The sequence below is a fragment of the Xiphophorus couchianus genome, chromosome 6 (genome assembly GCF_001444195.1).
Source record: "Xiphophorus couchianus chromosome 6, X_couchianus-1.0, whole genome shotgun sequence".
Classification (NCBI taxonomy): Eukaryota; Metazoa; Chordata; class Actinopteri; order Cyprinodontiformes; family Poeciliidae; genus Xiphophorus; species Xiphophorus couchianus.
Window position 1 is genome coordinate 7907270 of NC_040233.1, and position 17564 is coordinate 7924833.

General features: G+C 39.6%; 1 protein-coding gene across 4 annotated transcripts in view; it reads right to left on the reverse strand.

Moving 5' to 3' along the window:
• carmil3 (capping protein regulator and myosin 1 linker 3) overlaps nucleotides 1–17564 on the reverse strand; it is a 114908-nt gene that overhangs the window by 37316 nt on the left and 60028 nt on the right. For all 4 annotated transcript variants that reach the window (XM_028021325.1, XM_028021327.1, XM_028021329.1 and 1 more), the window contains exons 15-16: nucleotides 14630–14706; nucleotides 5703–5807 (exon numbers count right to left, since the gene is read on the reverse strand). In XM_028021325.1, the coding sequence (XP_027877126.1) occupies nucleotides 5703–5807; nucleotides 14630–14706 (182 nt within the window). The remainder of the gene's footprint in view (nucleotides 1–5702; nucleotides 5808–14629; nucleotides 14707–17564) is intronic.

Here is a 17564-nt window from a genome sequence, read left to right on the forward strand (position 1 = left end):
TTGAAAAGGCTCCATCTACCTTCTTCTCTTCTGTTTACGCACATGTGAAGTAACCTCATGTAATCTGATCGAGCTGATAATAACACTTGTCTTCTCTGGCGTCCAACCTGTGAAGAATGATTGTTGTGAACTTTTAATTTAATTTAGATCTTTTTATTTTTGCTTTTGTATGACTGCCGCCGTCACCGCTGCTACTTTCATATTTGAGTTCTCACTCCGGCTTTAGACGTCGTCAATGTTCTCCTCCAGGTTTTTCACCAACAGAGCCTTCCAGCATTGTAGGTGGGTATATTTTTAGCACAAGCGGCTCCGTGCAACGACAACAAATATGCTCTGACATTTCTACCAACCTTGACTGACAAACAGGTGGATCTGTCAAGACTGCTGAGGGATTTATTCAAGATGAGAGTGATGGATTCAATTGGATTTAGTTGTTTAGTTGCTAGGAGAGCTCATTCAGACTCTTCTCTTAAGGTTAATGGCATGCTGCAGTCTTTTTTGTTCTTGTTTTTTTTTTGTTTGCTTGACAATTTTGATTTTCTTTCTCAAGATGGTTTCACCCGTGAACTCGTCTGATAAAATAACACTTCATTTCAAAAGTCATGTTGTACTTAAAAAAAGAGGAAGAGGTTATAAGATCATGTCCCTCATCTTGTGTCTTATTTTTTACAAGACTCACAACAAAGTGCATCTAAGGAAACTCTATGTTGGTGCTTTCACAGATCTAGAAACAGTTTTTAGGTTTGCTCCGTTGAATAAACAAGGGTTAGGTTGGTTTTTTTTTTCATTTTGCAACAATTTCAGACATTTACATTTATTTTTTACAGTTTAGCTGTTAAACTTTTTTAATCTAATAAAATTATTTTTTTTTTAGGTGTTAGTAATGTATTTGGTTATAATAAATAGTATTCAGAAAAATAAAAAACATTGGGCAAATAAAACAGATCCTACTAAGATGGCTGTTTGGTCAGGTATTGGTGTGTTTTAGTAATACAAATACATACATTTCTTCCAGGTCTGACTTAACTTGAATTTTCTTCCTATAAACTACAACACACACACACACCCGCGCACACTGCCCAGCCTACCAACAAGGGGCCGTCAGTCTATCCTGCCAAGAGGGGACTTCTGTTTCTAGTTTGTTGAAAAAGCAAAAACCCAAAATAAAATTTACATTAAAGCTCTATTACCATAATATGACTGAAGATTTAACTTTTAATCATTTTTGAAGAAATTGCCAAGAAGGGACCTGGATCTCAAAGCGACGTTTACATATCAAAGTGGGGACCTTTACCTACTGCATTAGAACTGTCTGTACACATTTTTTGACCTAAAGAGTATTTGCTTACTACAATGAATTACAAATCAATGACGCTCCTGGATTTGCTGCTTTGCGTACATCAGCCAATAGCAGCTGAAGTAGCATTGCGCTAACGTACTTCAGCTTCTCAAGCAGCCACGTTCTTTCGAATATTATATGCTGTATAAAAATAAAAAATTCACAGAGAAATTTTCCACAAATAATTTGTAGTTACATTCCACAAAAAAAAGAAAATTCACAAAGAGTTGGATCTGCAAATACTGAACCACAAAATTAAATTTGCTGACATGTTACTTTTACTGACCAAAAATAAGACAATTCTCACTTTTGATGCGTTCAATGACGAGCGAAAGAAAAAAAAAAAAGCTGATTTGTCAGTCACCACCGGTCAGAACTGTTGGCGAGAAAATTGACTGATAACGACCAACGCCTGAGTGATTTGTGTGTTTTAAAACTATTTATCAAACTACTTCGATATTTACTGTATGGAAACAAAAACTGCTCGTATTGCAGTTTATTTTTTTTGCCAACTAAGTAGATGCCTCTTGTTCAAAGACATTCCAAATGAGAGGAGAGGAGATTCAATTACCAAGTGGCTGTCACAGGTGGTGAAACATTAGTCGGAGAGACACAGTGAATGTTCCTAATAAAGGCAGAACAGGAACACCGCACACAATCAGTACATCATACGTACACGATTAAAACAGAAGACATGGTCATTTAACAAACAAGTGTTGTCTATCAGACATTATTTTTTGCTATTTTTAACACCAAATCCTAATTATGAGTTCAGCTCAGGGTACAGTTACCCTCAGCAGAGCACATGAAGCACATTAAAACCCACATCACACAAATCTCCACCTGCTGACTGAGGCGACCCGGTTTACTGCTGGGTAATTACGGCCGTGTGATGCAGCAGAAAAATGATCATTAAAGTGGTGATGCTGTAGTTGTGCAAGTTCATTCACACAAATTTAGAGTTCTAATAAAATAATTTTTAAAAAATGCATCTTTCTCATCTCTTCAACACTCAGAGCCTCATCAGCTGTTGAGCTTGTACAAAACGCAAGCTTTTTGATGGCTCTCCATGCAGGGCGCCATGGATTATGGGATTCCCCAAACATTCAAAAAAAAAAAAAAAATGTAAGTAATCTACTAGTTGTGGTCCAAACTAGTGTTCACCTGCTTATAGTTGGAGAGTGGACAGTCCTTTTGTTGAGCAGACTGTAAACTCTTTGAGAACATACGGATAATTAGTGATGCTGACGCTGCTTAAGTTGTAAATTAAGGGTTATTGCAAACTAAAGGGGTAAGTAAAACGGCCTGGAATATGTTTGATCATGTATAGTTGAAAATACAAAATATCTAAACTGGTCAAACACCATTTGGATTGTTCTACACCGAAGAGAGATTCTTTAAAATACCACTAGAGATTCACAAAAGCTTTAAGAAAAAGAAAGAAAGAAAACTGAGATGCTTTCTTTGTGCATCTTCAAAATGATACTCTAGATGCACTGATCCAGAATCAGTATCTGTCTTGGTCGCAATACTGAAAAAAAATTAAAGGTGCCGGATCCATATGGGCTGATCTATTCAGTTTAATTCTATACTTTTTGCTCTGAGTAACATCATACTTTATTATTTATGCTACATTATATTTAAATTCCTAACTGCATTTTCTAACCCATCTAATCAAAGGTTTGCTGAAGTTTTAATTTTATGTCTTTGACTAAGGTGGTCAACCTTTTGGTTTTTTGTCAGTTTCTTTATTATTAATTCTACATTGGCTCTTACACTCCTAGTTGAACTGACTAAACAAATTAAAGTTGTCTTTACATGTCTGACCAAGTGTGTGAAGCTATTGATGTATTTAAAGTGTGCTGGACTGGTGCAGGGTTTTCAAATAAATTTGTAATTCAGTGTATTTATGTCTGTGTTTAAAAAAAAAAAAACAAGAAACGTTTTAAGTCAATTCAGCACTCAGATTTAGTATCGGTTTTGGTTGATACTAAATCTGAGATATCTAAATCTGTATCGGATGTAAAAAAAAATAACCATTTCATACAGATTACTCAGTGGGACTTCTTACTGTTATCATAGGTGCTTTAAAAACACTTTTGGATTAGTGAAACTTGAGTATTGAGTAAAGGTTTTGGAGATATTTCAGTTTCTCCAAAATATCCTCTGTCGATAGACAAACTAATGCTATTTTTAGTTCAAAATATCTTCAATAAAACTTTTTTTTTGGTTGTGATTTTGTGAGTTAGGCAACAGAAGAAAAGCACTCGGAGAGGTTGCCTTTTGTGGAAGAACCACCACAGCTAATCGCTCTTTTTTTTTTTTTTCCCTCAGGCAATGGAAGCAGCTCCATGATGGTATTTCTTAAGCTGTAAATTCTTGGTGAAATAAATACATAATATATAAATGAAATACAATCACTCCTATACTTCTTAGATGCAAGAAGTTGTAATCAAAGTGCTTGGATTGCAAGAGTGTCCCAGGCAGCAGTTTCTTTTACTTGTGAGTTCAGTGAGAGGTGAGAGGCTGGTGGAATGTGTGTATGCGTGTGTGTGTGTGTGTGAATGTGTGGCATTCAGCATAAAAAGTAAAGAGAGATGAACCACACTGCACAAGGATTATCAATAAGAGATAACATTACCATTATGGATGTTAAACAGTCTGTCCATGCATCAACTGGGCAGAAAAACGTAGCTTCTTCACCGTCATTTAAGAACCCAAACCACATTCATGTCAGTGAAAAGGTGTTTATGTCAGTTCAAAGTGCCTCAATGATTTTGAAAGTCTCCCTCTCACATTCCCGGTGCTACTCTGTAGCTTTCTTGAGATTTTTCTGCTGGAGTTTTCGCATTTGATAGTCTGGTAGACTCGGTTTGATTGGGGGCCAAAATGGCAACATTTGCTACGTTTTCAGTGGGTGCAGTTTGCTTTCACACTGCTCTGTGTCAAACGATCCAAACTCTTTGAAAAAATAAAAAATAAAAAAATTTCCTCCCCTGCCTGTGGCGGCACTGAACCAAGAACCAATGGAGTATCGGCAGATTTCAACGGTTGTAGGGTTTCTTTTTTGTCTTCGGTAAAACATCATGTGTCATTACTCCAGGTAGTGGAAGACTTGCGGATACCACCAAAACAAAGAAAGTGAACAATAGTGTGCTGCAACTGGATGACATATTTACTGAATGAGGCGTTTCTAGGGATTTATAGAAACGCCTATAAATCACCTGGTTTTCTCAGGGGTTAAGGAACAAATCCACCCACGAAATCTTTGGAGAATTAAATACCTATTTTAATAGTTCAAACAACAAATACACCTTTAATAAGCATTTTTACACACACTGAGCACCGTCTTAGCACAACCGCAGAAGCTAACATCTACAGGTTTCTTTATCTCTGCAACCATCAACCAATCATCGGCGAGCAAAAGAAAGGCTACTCCTGGATTGGCTGCTTTGCAAACTACAGCCAATAGTGTGTCAAGTAGCATTGCGCCAAAGTATTACAGCTTCCCTAGCTGCAGTTTGTGTTGAATATTTTAGATATGCCCTATAAAAAAAAAAGCCAATAGGTGGATTTTTCACAAATAATTTGGGGTTACGTTTCATAAAAACATCCACAAACAAGCGAATCTGTGAATACTAAACCACTAAAAGGCGGAAGACCGCTGTAATTGTGAGGGAATAAGCTACTTCTGTGGCTGTGGAAACCCAAACAGGTCATTTTATGGAAGCAGTCGAGCCTAGTTCAAGCACCAGTCATTGTTAAGAACTGGAACAGTTTTAGTAGAAAATCCCCATTATTCTACTGCATGTTTCCACTCAGTCTTTATCTCCCCTGGGCTCAGGAACAATGCTCTGCAGACATGAACTGGAGATCATTTGAATACAAAAGGCTAAAAAAATTTTTTTTTAAAAAAAGCTTCCTCTGTGTGTATACTGAAAGATCGGCATCAATAGGCTGACTAAAAGCGTGATTTACATTTGCAAGGTGTACCTATGTTTAATAGAAATCTAATTTTGTGGCTACTTTACTGCCCTTACCCTCACTTTGAATTTTAATGCGACTATTTTTTAAAAATGATCTTAACACGCCCCTTTACTGTCGATACTGCTTTATGACCTTCATTAGAACAGAGTCTGGCAGGGACGCTGATTTATGCATCACTTAAAAAGCGACAGACCTTTAAAATGTATTTATTTATTTTTTTACAGGTCACTTTGGCTGTAAAACCGGCTTTTAAACTGAACACATTCGTTCGAAATTCAATTAAAAACGATTCGGGACTTAATTAATTACAGCTGTTTTGCCCAGCCTATAGACGCCGGCAGACTTTTAAGAGAGGCCGCTTAAGCCCATGTCTCACCTCAGCGAATCCGGCGGGACCTTCATGGAGGCCAGGCTGACGTGGGTCAGGCTGAAGGCCGAGCTGAAGAACTGGCGGAAAGTCGGCAGAGAGTCTCTCCCTCTCCTGGGAAGGCACAACAGAGCAGACAAAAAAAAAAGGAAAGAAAGAGACGTTTAAATAGAGAGAGACGGATCACAGCCAGACAGACACGACAGTACATAAAAAGTGCTTAGACGAGAACAAGAACAGATGGAAGACTGAACGAGAAACAGAGAGAGAACGGCACAAGGAGGAGGGGGTAAAAAAAAAAAGCTTATAAAGAGCGACGGAAAGCGTTCAGCAGATGAGCGGGGAGCTGACGGAGAGGAAATGTGGCTGTGCTAAAGCAGACAGATGCCGGCGGAGACATTTAGGCCAGTATTACATACAGGAGGCGCTATATAGCACTTGGTCTTCGCATTTATTACTGCCACCACCTTAAAAGGTAAGAATAGCAAATCAGCCAACCATCTGCTTGGCAGATACAGTAAATTAGCCTGTCAACAGGGGACAGAGAGAGAGAGAGAGGGAGCTGGTACAGATGTGTTTAGCACTCGTCACGGCAACCAAGCTGCCACTTCTGCTTCCCGCTGTACGGGTAATTCACCCCAGCGGTGGATGGGGGAAAAAGGGTTTCTAGGGAACGCAGGGTGAAGTGATGAGTGGCAGAGGAAAGATGGAGTTTTTTTTTTTTTTTTTTTCAGGCATTGATCACCTCTGTTTCATCTTTTATTTTTTTTTTCATAAGGCTGGTATTGTGAAAAGATGCCTTCTCCTGTCTGTTCATCCTGAGTTCATCTATTACGGCGAGGTTATTCAGAAATACCCGGCCTGCAGCTGCAGCTGTAATATCACCTGAACCTCGGAAATGGATTGTCAAGCTGCCCTCTGCTCTCCTCTTTGATTGCAGAGCCAATTTTAAAAAAATAATAATAATATTTTTTCTCCACGTCTTCATGCGTTTGCCACAGCTGGTGCGTGGATATGAGAGCGGTAATGTAACGTATTAGGACTAAAATGACGAATCATTCTGCCTTCCCGGTTCCTGGCTCAGTTCAGAACATTTCATGCTCCGTGCCCACCCCGCACACCCACCCCCACCCATCCTGTCCTTGTGTATGTCGTGACCCGATGCTTTATAATGATCAGGAGTCAAAATTAGAACAATCAGAGCTTGACTGATAGCTTGCCAACTTGGGCTTTAGGGATAATGAAAGATTACAAGCTTCAATGGATTTTGTTTTGGATTGTGTTTTGTTTTTTTCCCATTTCCACAGCCTGTAGGTTCACACGCACACACACACAGGATATTACTAGGATGAAGGATCATTATGTTATAGCACTTATATTACTAGGATGAAGGATCATTATGTTCACTATAACTCTTTAGGAATCCTCCCATCTTCAGCCTGCGACAGATAAAAATAAAAACAGCTTGTGGTTATTGAAAAAAAAAGGTTGCAATGCCATGAATTGTTTAGACAAATAGAGCTTTTCTTTTCTTTTGTCAAATACAAATAGAAATCTGAAAAGTGTGGCGTGCATTTGCATTTAGTCCCCCGATTCAATATGAATTCATGTTTTGTGCATCGCTTCCAAAACAGCTCAAACTGTTACAAACTGGTTGAACGTAAATGAATTCACAACAGTCGCGCTTATCCCAACTTAGTCGAGCTCTCGTTTGTTTGAGGAGGTGTGAAAGCGCAACTGGACGGTCCAAACTTGAAGGACAAATTTGCATCAGTTGGCTTGGACACATTTTACAAGTGTCTCCTACCAGGCTGTCCTAAATTGACAGCACTGGCTGCAAAAGTGTCCATGTTTGAGGCTACCTGCTTTGGTGCGCAAATTGTCTCACTAATGAATAAAACAAAGCTGCGCTCAAAGCTCACACATAAGCACTTTAATGAGACTCTGAAACTGGCTGCTGCTCAGGACATGATGCCTGATATTGATGTTCTTGTCCAGGATAAAAGATGCCAAATTTCAGGGGCAAAAACTGAGTAAAACCAAATCCTATGGAATGTTTCTGACAACGTTGCACTATTAAAGAAATATAGCTTTGAATATTTGCTGAATTAAGTCTGTTAAAGTTAGTGCTAGTCAGCAACAGATTTACAACAAAGAGTTTTGTTGAGTAAAATATTTCTCATGCATACAATACGTGTTATGTATGCACGTTTTTCTATATGTATGCATTTTATGCATCAACAAGAAAGGTGAGGAATGTACTTAATCAAATGTCTGTTTAAAACAGCTGCCACTAAAGACTTCAAAAGAAGCCAGATAATTTGTTCAAATTGCTTCCCAGATGTGGAAAATTGATTTTAGATCATTTCTTAATTTGTATCTGTTTAATCTATTCTGTCATGCAGGGCAATGTTTTAATTTCCAAAAACTGTGAATAAATGTTTTGCAACATTGTGCGATCACTGTGATCAGTTCTTATGCATAATGCACTTAAATAAATGTTTAACTGAGTAAAAGTATTGTTGAAATTGCACAGACTTTTCTGTGCAATTTCAAAACTCTGAGGTTGTTCATAACATATTTTGTAAAAGTGAAATTTGTTTAATATAAAAATCAACAAGTCCACTTTTGTTTTAGTTCTATTTAATCTTGCAATGAGTTTACTAGTGTGGCCCCTTGAGATCAGACTAAGCTGTATGTGGCCCCTGAAAACACCCCTGACTTAAAGCATGAGAAAACAGAGGTCCATTATGTAGGACATTTGATATCGCCCTTAACTGTCCAGTCTATTAATATAGGAGAAGATGCATTTTAATGTCTGAGCCTGACAATATCTGCATCTCCTGTCTATTGTCCTATTGATATGAAACTCATATCAGCAACTCAAAGAACAAGTGTGATTATGTAGAAAAGGTTATTTCACTCTTAACTCTTTATTTCTTCAAGATAAAAGGGGGATGCATTTTCTGGCAAAGCAAATTATTTGCCTGCCAACATCTGCTTACCCTATATATTTTCCCCAAATATTGTCCTATTGATATGAAACTCATACCAGCAGCTCATAGAACAAGTGTGATTATGTAGAAAAGGTTATTTCAATCTTAACTCTTTATTTCTTCAAGATAAAAGGGGGATGCATTTTTTGGCAAAGCTAATTATTAGCTTGCCGATATATACATGGCCTGTCTACTTCCCACAAATATAATCTTATTTATATGAAACTCATACCAGTAGTTTGTATAATAGGTGTGATTATGCAGAAAGCCTTACTATGTGTCTGAGTTAGCAGGGATGCATATTTTGGTACAGCAAATTATTAGCCTGCCGATATTTGGAAGCCCTGTTTTTCAGCTCAAAATGTGTCAATACAGATATGAAAATCATACCAGTAACTTAGTGGGAACAGGACTGTAATCTTGTATATTTAAAGTGGTTTATTGCCTCGTGGTAAACGCACCATAATGGTGCGTTCATACCAAACACGTTACTTGCATCAAAAACGCCTCCGATGCTTCAAGGTCGATGCCTGTGCACTTTGAATGCAGACGCTTGACGTGAAATGCTTGACAACTAGCATTTGGTGCGTCTGGTGTACATTAAAAGACTGTGGAGGCGCGTCGAGGGCACGTCAGCTCTAGTCGTTGTTTTCCGTTGGACGCTCTTGACGCGTCAAACGATTCAAAACGCACAACGGCATTCGACGAGCCTCCACATAGACTTTGACTGTAAACCAGACGCGCCTGACGCTCAAAAGGAGTTTGGTGTGAACGCAGCAAAGTGAACACGCGTTGAACTTGAAGCTTTGGGCACGTTTTTGACGTAACGCATTTGGTGTGAATGCACCATTAGACAACCCCAAACCTTGACGTTACCAGAACACAAAACTACTCCTAACCTCAGTCTAAACTTAATCTACACCTTAACCCAGATACTAAATATAATGCTTCATAGCATTAGGATCAGGCTTCAACAACATAAATAAGTGAACAATAGAGACTATAGAGTCACCCTTATGTCAAAATTTAATCAATGGAGTGATTTATGACCTTAATAATTAATTGCCTTTAATTTCCAGTGATAGAAGATGTAACTAAGTCTCAGGGAGAAAAGGTATTTAAGAAATAAACACAGATTCACTGATTGAATTTGTGTTACTTTTTAAAGTGACAGTTTTTATAGTTATATTTACATTATCAACATCATAACTGGATTACTTCAAACCTAAGGACTGGGGGATTTTCTTACTTTTATTTTTACCTTACTTTTCTTCATCTCCAAGTAGAACCAGGACAAAATGCCTCCAGCTAACCCCAAGGGACATTAGCAGTATTATACAATGACTTCAGTCTATAGAAATGAAGATCAAACTGCTGGAGGTGAACTTTGAGATCAACGCTACCTGTGGAAATGAGACAACTCTTCCTCAAATCAACGGAGAGGCCGTACGCCTCGCATCAAGCAGCTCACCCTGGAACGCTCTGGGTGCCAAGCCGAAACAAAAGCCTCACACTGCAGATCCGATGAGACGACTGACAGGGAGAAATCCCTCACCTGGACGAATCAGCGTGGCCGGCTCTGAGCCGAAACCCACCTTCAACCTCAACACCTGCTCCACCAAAGAAAAACAAACAAACAAGCAGCTGCAACCAAAACAGTTCCACAGACCGCGCTCCCAAGGACAGAGCGACCAGCCCGGGCCTCAAAACATTCTGACTCTGTGGGAATCCCACTGAAAAACAGATTTTCTGCACTCCAGCCTGAGCCTCTGAGTGAAACCTCGCTTTCAAACATCAACAATGAGGCAACACCAACACATCCACCCCGAAAAGCTCCAAAGGACAAATCAGGTAAACCACCAGGAAAACGAAAGGTATGCCAAAATGCTTATTGTCGATCTCCTGCTCCTTTCTTCCCCCATTCGTGAACAAGATCCCAAGATACTTGAACTCCTCCACTTGGGGCAGGACACCCCCCCCCTGGCCTGGAGAAGGCACTCTACCCTTTTCCGGCTCAAGACCATGGCCTCGGATTTGGAGGCACTGATTCTCATCCCGGCCGCTTCACACTCGGCTGCGAACTGCTCCAGCGAGAGCTGCAGATCACGACCTGATGAAGCCAGAAGGACCACATCGTCCGCAAAAAGCAGAGATGAGATCCCAAGGCCACCAAATCGGATCCCCTCAACACCTTGGCTGCGCCTAGAAATTCTGTCCATGGAAGTGATGAACAGAATTGGTGACAAGAATCTCTAACTTCCCAGAGGATCCACCACTCTGTGTTTCTGAGGTCTGAGGCCGGGGTCCAGACTTTATCTTTACACATATCTTCCTCCAGAATGTGTCTGGCCCCCTGGCACAGCAAAACAGGACATTACCTGTCCGCATCACTACAAGAAAATTTACAAAAATCAGAAATATAAATTACAGCTGTCCTAATTCAAACATCAGACTGTTCCCATGCCTAGAGGAACCTCAGACTGAAAACATTTTGGCCTCAAAAGTCACTTAAACTAGCTCTTTTAAATACCAGATTTCTCTGTGCTAAAGCTCTATTAATTAATGATTTCATCACTGTGCTTAACATCAATGTTATGTTTCTGACAGAAACATGGTTGAATGACAATAATGAACCAATCGTACTAATTGAATCAGGCCACGGTGAGAACCAATGTGCTCCTGGAACGGACACAGAAGACTTTAGAAATTAAAAGATCCATGATGACAACCAGTTCCCTATCGTTCCCGACTCGTATATTTCCAGAAAAGTGCGCCCGATTCTCTGAAACATTGTTCTCTTTGGCGTTTCTTCCAGCATCAGCGTCTCATCCTCTGATTTTTTTGCCATCCTGGATTTGGCTCTGTCCAGCTTCACTTTTAAAACAACAATCTCTTTGTTTAGTTCCTCATTTTCCGCTTCCAGGAATTCAATCTTTTCTCTCATCTTTCTCAGCGAATCCTGTGCGTTTTCTCTTATAGTTTTGTGTGTCCGTTCCAGGAGCACATTGGTTCTCACCATGGAGTCGTAGTCGGTTTGTAATCGCTGTGCTGTATTCCTGGCTTCGTCCAAATCTGAATTGAGTCGTCTGATTTTTTGTTTGCAATGTTCATTGCGACTTTGAAGCATCTCGTTCACTGTTTCATAGCTTCTCACGTCGCTGGTGTTCTGGCTACGTAGAAGACGCTCGATTTTCTTCATCAACATTGCCACCATTTCTTTAAGCTGCTTGTTTTCACGCTTGTACTTCTCGCAGTTCCTCTCAAAAATGTCTGTTCCTGTCAACAGGAAATTGTTTTCTCCTGTTGCAGTGGTTTTTATTCCTGCCGAAAAACAATTCATCTCTGCCATGGTACTTGTCTCTTCGTGTCGAACCTAAAACCGCAAATGAATTTTTCTGTGGAATCTGGGAATACAGAGACAGTGACCAGTGATGTCACAGACAGGATGAGTGACATCACTGCTTCACATCAAAGCCACAAGAAGTCTGTTGCGTGGGCGGGGGGAAAGGGGGGGGAGGGGGGATGTTTTTTTTTAAACTTTATTCTCAGATACACTGTAAAACGACAGAGTGAAACATTTGTTATGCCTCCAGAAAAACAAATACAGATAAACAGTAGTCAAGAAAAAGCTAAGGGGCTTCGGTTCCCAACTCAAAGCAGTACAGATTTCAATTGTTTTAGTAGCTATTTTTTGTCAGAGTCTTTCATAGTCAGGATATAAAACTTAACTTCATTGTAAAATGCAGCAAGGCATGGCTTTCTCTACCTGGAACAATGAATATGATATTTAGCTAGTGGCAATAAAGGATTTATGAGAAACTCAGAATTGTTAAGCATGATTTTAGTGAGGCCAAGTAAGAAATCTTCCCATAATATCATAAATTGTGCTTCTATGCTGTTGTGGATAAAGTCACACAGATTCTGCCAAAAAGCATCAACAAAGTTACAGCGCCAAAACAAGTGGACAGCAGTTTAAGGATATGAATCACAAAATGCACAATTTACATCAAATTCTTTCTTGAATATTTAATTCTCATAAAAGGATTAGTGCAAACATCTGCGATAGCTTTTCATTTTAAACGGGTAGGATATTCTGATGAAGTGATATTTTTGTGTTTTTGTCCTGTAAATTATTCCAATGCTATGCTAAGCATAACTTCTAAGCTTCCACTTCAGTCTCGTCACATAAAGAAATGAGTGATCAGAAATGATAATATTTAACATTAACACAGCCTGCTATAGTTTTCGGTTTGTAAACATCACGGTAAAAGTTTTAGACACGATAGCTACCGACTTACACATTGACCTCGAGCTGCCTGTTCTTGGTGCAGTGCCGCCACAAGCTACGAGGTAAACCGGTTTTTCAAAAGGTTTGGTTCATTTTACACAGAGCAGTGTGAAAGCAAATTGAAAATCTAACTAATGCTGCAATTTTGGTCCAGTCAGTCAGAGTCTACTGGACCATCAGGGGTGAAATGAAAACACCCTGACAGAATTTCCTCAAATCTATGTAAAAGCTTTGTATCATCTTCCTTACGCTGGACAATTCTGAACTACTTTGTCTCAATTCTCGTCCCAATGATCCTGGTAAAACCCAGATAATGGTTTTAAAGTGACAAAACATGAAATCCTCTAGTATATTCACCCTGCAGAGATAAAAGCATGTTAAGTTGGCATGGCGATAAAAGTGAATAAACGAGGCACGAGATAAAGACGGAGAAAATGGAGAGCAAATGAAGTTATGCAGGCTAAAAATGGAAAGGGTCAATAGAAGAACGGAAGACAGAGCCATCGAGATAGCTGGGGAGCTGCATTACAGCCGCAGTTAGAGCGATAACCTCCCTCTCTTCTTTTTTTTTTTTCGGTTCATTTCTAACGATTAGCATACAGCTTGTAGAGTCTCTCCACAGATACACAACGGCTTGTGTCGCCCGGGAAGATACGGTGTCGCCGTCTCTCTCGCGTTACGCTCCCCAGAGAGCTTTATCAGCAACTCTGAGTGTGTGCGCGCATGTGTGTGTGTGTGTGTGTGTGTGTAACAGCATCTACAAGGACAGCTTCATTGTCTCTCGAAAGCGGAGGAGACACGTGTACGTGTGCGGCGGACAGGGGAGGTGATCCGGGCCCGGGTTTCGTATTCATGAGAATCAGCAGCCGGGGCCGTTTCTTATCGGCCCCGTTCAGCCTCCCGGCTCCGTGCTGTCACGGCAACACTGGGGCCGCCTTACCGGAAGCGTGGATTAAAACACCAGAGGACCGGCGGGAGGCGGGAGGAACTATGAACAGGAGGACAGATGGAGGGAGGGAAGTGCTGGGAAAGATGATGAAAGGTGGATGGGGCAGAGAAGAGAAAAAGAAAAAAAAAAAGAGTGGTGAGGAGACATAAAAGAGATCCAGCAGATGCAAAGACAGAACAAACACACCCACAAAAATGCATTCATGGGAGCCTGGGGACTGCAACAATAATAATTCCCCATCTAAAATTAGTCTCATTTTTCACCAACTTCTCCCACTCTGTAATTCTGTAATGCAATATGCTGAGCAGGGAAGCTCCCGGGCCCCTGGGGGACGCGGTCTGTCGAGAGCCGGAACCACTCCAGCCTTCCAGCAAAGGTAAACAGAAAGACATGCACACATTTAAAAAAAAAAAAGAAAAGAAAAAAACTTGTGGGCATCCAAACGAGCGCTTGACAGACTGAAAACTTGTTGGCAAACAGAGACGTGTGCATGGACGAAAAAAAAAATCACCAACACATTCTGCAAACACATATGCGGGAAGGGAAGAACGACTCAGCGGAAGAGGAGAAAATACGCTAACTCTCTCAGCGTATGTCCCAGACAAAACATTAATAAAGCTGAGGGGAAAAAGTCTCCCGAGTTCCTTTTTTTCCTTCTTCTTTTTTTTAAAAAGATGAACAAAGAAAGATATCTGATGCCCACCTGTGAGAGAAGGAGTTCTTGGACAGATTCAGGTAGGAGAGGTCGGCGCAGCAGCCTCGCAGCAGGGCCCCGAATAGCTGCCAGGAGAGAGACAGATCAATACCAGAGGTCTATTCACAACTGTTCGGCGATCGTGTTGCACAACAGTTATTTTAGCCGTGCGGAGAATGCCGGAGCGCAGACTGAAGGACATCGAAAAGCAAAAGCATCACAGGTGAGACAAAAATTATCTGCTGAGAAGTGTTTGTGATTTATCTATGACATGCATCTCTACGTTTTTACATCAACTTGTAGAAAGTTTCCAAGTTTTAATTTCAGTGAGGTAACGAAGCAATTTCCATATACATTAGAAATGACTGCCAGCATACATACTTTGACCACTGAATAATAAGAAAAACAACTTCTTATTAGTTCCAGGAAATAAAAAAAAAAAAACATGGGTTGGTTTGAGAAAACCGACGGGGGATTCTGGGTCAAGTCTGCTTTGTTTCCACATGAGTAAGGGCCAAAAGACTTCTTATAATTAATTACTGTTTGCTTTTCAACGCGCCTTTCAATTAACCTCAGGAGAACCCTCTGAACTTATCTTGTGACATTCCGAGGCAGACCAAATCCACCGCCGTCAACGACTGGCCCCAAAGCACCAAAGTACTTTAAAAAAAAAAAAAACAGAAACAAGCGACAACTGAAAGGAACAACCAGAGCTCTAATTAAACGAAGAATAAACCAGCTGCCATTTTCCACAATAATTAATAGAAAAGACTGAGCTATGGAGGAGTTCTCCTTCTTTTCTTATATTTTAGAATTTCATTACTGAGCTATGGCTTGTATAGTTCTGCCTCACTTTAAGATGTTTGTTGAAATAAATAAGAGTAATCCTTTAGCTGGGTTTCACTAACCAATACGGGACATGAAAAGTATGAAAACAGTGTTGCATTAATTGTATTAATACTTTTAAAGAATTAAAGAAGAAATTTAAAAAGTAGTTTACATACGAAGTAACTAGCATACAGAAAACTTTGCTCTTTGCCGTTAACTTCTGTAAAAACACGTCTGACAGTCGATGCCGAGTAACGATGAGCAACTTTTTCTAATTTTTTAACTAGTATTTTAACAACTTAAAGATGTTCGTCTTTGGTCTTTCAAGTCTTTGAGGTTGGAAGTCCTCCTTATCATCACCCTAATCTTTAGCTCCTTTTCCTAGAGTTTTATTCAGATTCTAGTCTGCACAACTTTAATGTTGTTTCCATGGAGAGGAAGCACGTAGACAAAAATCAAAAGATTGCTTTAAGCCTAAATCTGCCAGGTGTTTGAATTAAATTATTCATTACTGTATCCCACTAAACATAAAGAAACATAAAACTCAGTGGTTGCCTTAAAACTAAAAGAACTGTAAACAGTAGAGGCAACCATCAAAATTCAACAATGCAGCCGATACTTCTTCATCTACTGTATTAACTTTACGCAGGTCGATCAAGGAAGGGCAGAATATGGTCCAGGAGTCATGAAGGTTTAGTTTCAAGAAACAGATTAGCTTTAAAGCTGCAGCTAGTCAGCACTTTGTGCTCAAAAAAGTTTTGTTGTTTTTGTTTTTAGATGCGTCGCATCTAAATCAAGGCTCTTCTACAAATCTTTCAAACGGCATTAGGTAATTACTTACACAAGAGCTCAATTTATGGGGGAACAAAGTGAAATCTCTTCGACGAAGCACGATTTAATGGCTTTCGGAATTAAAATTGTCCTGAAGTGGTAAGGGTAAAACAATTTTATGAACACAGAGGCGAAGGCTTTAAGCTTTACCTATGTTGGAGACTCTTATTTTGAAAGGAGAGGAAAGGAATGGAAGCAGATCTTGATTTGTCAGATGTGGCTAAGAAAGACACATTAGGCTAGCTGACCACAAAGTTTATTAGCATAGCAGCATTTGTTGTACCACACTCTTAGTTGTAAATAACCATCTGATTCAAAAATCAGGGTTTCCGTAAAGGCAATTGCATACTTTGACGCCTTTTTAAATTAGAAGTCGTTCCACTCTGACAACTTGCTTGCTGTAAACATAGAATCACTTTGACTGATGTAGAAGACGCTGTAAGAGAGTAATCTACTGCAGTGGGGGTTGCACAATATCCAGTAAATATTTTACTGCGACACCATCGCTGTAAATTTTAACGGCGAAATTGATTCCACTAAAGATAATATTCCTGACATTCTTCTTTATTTACCATTACACAATGATCTCACCGGTCTCTGTGTGCTTTTAGCATCATAGCTGTAAAAGCACCGACGAGTCCATCTAACGCACCAAATACATTGTAGATAAATAAAATCTTTCACAATTGCAATGTGTCTCGCAGTAATGGTGTTATGATAGTGCCGCACGTTTAAGCTACAACACAGGATTCTCTTAATTGTGTTCAATACTTCACACAGTCACAAATCACGCTACCTACTTATATTAAATACCATGTGTGAATTTGATGAATTCTATTGTCCGAGTTATGACTTTTGAGACTATTTGCACTACTTATGAACCTTGAAATTTCGCTTTGGGGACAAATAAAATCATTTGATTTGGACTTAATTGAATTCTCAGTGTTTTCACTGCAAAAACACAAAATCTTACCAAGTATTTCTGGTTGGGTTTCTAGTGTAAATACAGTACAGACCAAAAGTTTGGACACACCTTTTAATTCAATGAGTTTCCTTTATTTTCATGACTATTGACATTGTAGATTCACACTGAAGGCATCAAAACTATGAATAACACATGTGGAAATATGCACTAAACAAAAAAGTGTAAAACAACTGAAAATACCCCTTATATTCTAGTTTCTTCACAGTAGCAACCTTTTGCTGTGATCACTGCTTTGCACACACTCTGCATTTTCTTGATGAGCTTCAACAGGTCGTCACCTGAAATGGTTTTCACTTCATA